General features: G+C 36.4%; 2 protein-coding genes across 5 annotated transcripts in view; one reads left to right on the forward strand and one right to left on the reverse strand.

Moving 5' to 3' along the window:
• Window positions 1–3332, forward strand: part of LOC110465814 — a 113930-nt gene that overhangs the window by 105019 nt on the left and 5579 nt on the right. For all 4 annotated transcript variants that reach the window (XM_021521913.1, XM_021521912.1, XM_021521914.1 and 1 more), the window contains 4 exons: window positions 150–250; window positions 1361–1480; window positions 1876–1972; window positions 2599–2723. In XM_021521913.1, the coding sequence (XP_021377588.1) occupies window positions 150–250; window positions 1361–1480; window positions 1876–1972; window positions 2599–2723 (443 nt within the window). The remainder of the gene's footprint in view (window positions 1–149; window positions 251–1360; window positions 1481–1875; window positions 1973–2598; window positions 2724–3332) is intronic.
• The window catches only part of LOC110465815 (probable peptidyl-tRNA hydrolase 2), a 32498-nt gene that overhangs the window by 4551 nt on the left and 24615 nt on the right, over window positions 1–3332 (reverse strand). The gene's annotated exons all lie outside the window — the stretch shown is intronic.

Raw genomic sequence — 3332 nt, forward strand, 5'->3', positions numbered from 1 at the left:
TAAGCCAGTGTATATAAAGTGTTAGCCAGTGTATATAAAGTGTAAGCCAGTGTATATAAAGTGTAAGCCAGAGTATATAAGGTGTTAGCCAGTGTATATAAAGTGTAAGCCAGTGTATATAATTTGAAGAAATATTTGTTTCATTTCAGCAACGAAGACCAAGAAATTAGCAGAGAAAGCTAAGGAGGTTATCAAAGATATTGTCAAACCCAACTTTACCCCTAAAGCACCAAAAAAGGGGAAGAAAAAGGTAAGAATTAGAGCCAAGAGGGTAAATATAGAAGTGTTTGGTTTGTTACTGGAGTTGCAAGAGGGAATTTCTCTGTTATGTACTTCACAATAGATATTCATGTAGTCCATGATCTCATTCTGATTCCTTTCAAATTAAAGTACTGAAAAACAGTCGGTTTTTGTAGCCACACATTCAAATTAAGCTTGGTCGATTGGGCTTTATTGAGTTTGAGAAATCAGTATAATTTTTACGCTGTATTAAAAGTTAAAATGTTACTAATTGAATCATTTAATCATCAGACAAATTTAAACAGTAGCATTCTGGAATGTATCGCATGTCATATCTTAATGAGTTCAATGGCGAATAGATATAACTAAAACAGGATTTAGGAAATTGAGCCTGGTTGTGAAATGGAGAGGCATATAGTGTTGCCCATGTCCATCCCGTCCCCTCCCATCCCCTCCCTTCCCGATTCAATGTAAACACCCGTCCCGTCCCGATTCAATGTAAACACCCGTCCCGTCCCGATTCAATGTAAACACTTAGCAACTTCATTCTTTTGACAGATTTTGGTCAAACTTTATACAAAGGTACAACCCTCCATAAAATGGAGTTGGGGGCATATTGTATTGTCCATGTCCGTCCCTTCCAGATTCAATGTAAACAAAGGTCAAGTATGAGTATACTTCGGACATCGTTGTGTTTCAGGGAATCAAGGTCAAGGTCACACTTGCTATATATAGAAAATCATCAACTGATTCAATTTAAACACTTAGCAACTTCATTCTTTCACGGATTTTGGTCAAACTTTATATAAAGGTCAAATATGGGTATACCTCTGACATCCTTGTGTTTCAGGATGATAATAACATACAGAAAAAACATGAATATTAAAATCAACTGATCAACTTTAAGTGTAGTACCTTGTGTGTGTGCATATTTCAGGGTATCAAGATCAAAGTGGTTGTAACTTTTTATAGAACACTGAAACTGATTTCACATGGCAGCGAGGGGCATTTATGTCTCCATTGTCTAGTTCTAGTATGACAATTAACTTATGATAAATTGCAGGAAAAATTCTATATTTTTTGAGAACCTTTGCTTTATCACAATTTATAACATTGACAGAAGAAAAAGAAGGGGCAGCAGTCAGTAGAGGATTTTGAGGCTCCACCCCCACGCCTCACGTTAGCGGACATCACGGATGAAATAATTGTCAGCAGAATTGATGAAAAGACCATGAAAATGGTATGTACATGATTGTTCTTCTAATGAAAGGATTCAATTTGGTAAAGAACATAAAAAGATAAATGTTAACTTAGCATGTTTGCATACTGTATACTGGGATATTTTCACTGCAGTTTAATTTTCGCCGTTTTCTCCCTCCTAAATTAGGGCACATTTATTATTACAGTGAATGTAAGTCGACAACGCAACTAACATAGTAATTAAGTATGAAGAGCGAAAGTAACCTGGGCGGAACTTGACATCATCGGCGTAGGGCGAAAGTTTGATTGGGTGAAAAATGTCCAGTATACAGTAATATTTGGCAGATATTTTAATTCTTGATCTTTTCAAGAGATGTAATGATAAAATACATGTCTCATAAATGATTGGTTTAGAGTGTATTGTAAATGTTGTAGTTGTGTAAGGAGGCTGATATCTGTCAAATCAATCTGGAGATGGAACGGTGTAACGAAAAACTTGACAACATCGAGGAGAGGATTGTACACTTAGATGGTAAGTAGGAGGCATATAGCCTTTTACTCTTCAGGTTCCATTGACTAAGATTTCAGGTACTTCCTTGCTTGTTGGAATTTGCCAATTATCATTTTAGTATGAACCACAGTTTTAAATGAAAACGTCTTTTGGTGGGTTTTTTTATTTTAAAAGAGTCCACATTAAGACTATGGTATTATGAACATTTTTAAGTTTCTTAAATTTATTATGCATTTTGAAAGTAAACAATAATGCATGTATAGTATTAACACTAATGATTCTAGGTTCATTGCATGTTTAACTGTATTCTGAAGTAGGAAGAAATAATACTGTATTTATCCAGCAACAAGTCTATGTCAGGTTATGAGCCCACCCATATCTATTGCTGTCCAGTAAAAATTCCAACAGGTACTACCTCTAATAAACCCGCCTCCTTACTTTAAGCCAGAGATTATATGTCACCCATTGCATTCTTATTTTGCATATTATATTTATCTGTAATGACCGTTGACCTTGACCCCATGTAGTTTCCATTTCTGAACATGGATATGAAGCAGTAATATGAAAATTTATCTAAAATGACCACTGACCTTCTTAACAATTATGTGTAGCAATGGTATTAATGACCTTGACCTCTGACCTTTCAGGTGAGAAGAACATTTTAGGCATGTACTGTATGGAGGTGTATTTCCTGGAGCAGTTGAACAATCAGAAGCCAGTGGATTTCCGCCGAGCTCAAAGCGCCCTCTACAACAAAATCCACCCACATCCTGTAAGTACTGTTTCTTCAACAAAATCCACCCACATCCTGTAAGTACTGTATCTTCAACAAAATCCACCCACACCCTGTAAGTACTATATCTTCAACAAAATCCACCCACATCCTGTAAGTACTGTATCTTCAACAAAATCCACCCACACCCTGTTCGTACTATATCTTCAACAAAATCCACCCACATCCTGTAAGTACTGTATCTTCAACAAAATCCACCCACATCCTGTAAGTACTGTATCTACAACAAAAGCTGCCATTAAGCTTTGTGAGGATTTTGGAAACTTGAGAGGGAGAACTTTTTATAAAACTGTTAAAAGTTTTGATGGGACATATTATGGTATCAGTAGTGTCTGTCTGTCCATCAACGCTTTGGATGCGTATTCATGAACAGCTCTCATGATCAAATTGATTTTGTGCTCAAGCCTATTTTCTCATTTCAATGAAATATTGATAAAAATATCTCGTTTTATCAATGAATTGGACGTATTTTGAAGAGAAAAACATGAACACCATTTTTAGGTCACCTGAGCTTTGCTCAAGTGACCTATTCCAATCGCTTTTCGTCCGTCGTCGTCCGTCGTCCGTCGTCCGTCGTGCGTCGTGCGT

The sequence above is a fragment of the Mizuhopecten yessoensis genome, unplaced genomic scaffold, assembly GCF_002113885.1.
Source record: "Mizuhopecten yessoensis strain PY_sf001 unplaced genomic scaffold, ASM211388v2 scaffold11101, whole genome shotgun sequence".
Classification (NCBI taxonomy): domain Eukaryota; kingdom Metazoa; phylum Mollusca; class Bivalvia; order Pectinida; family Pectinidae; genus Mizuhopecten; species Mizuhopecten yessoensis.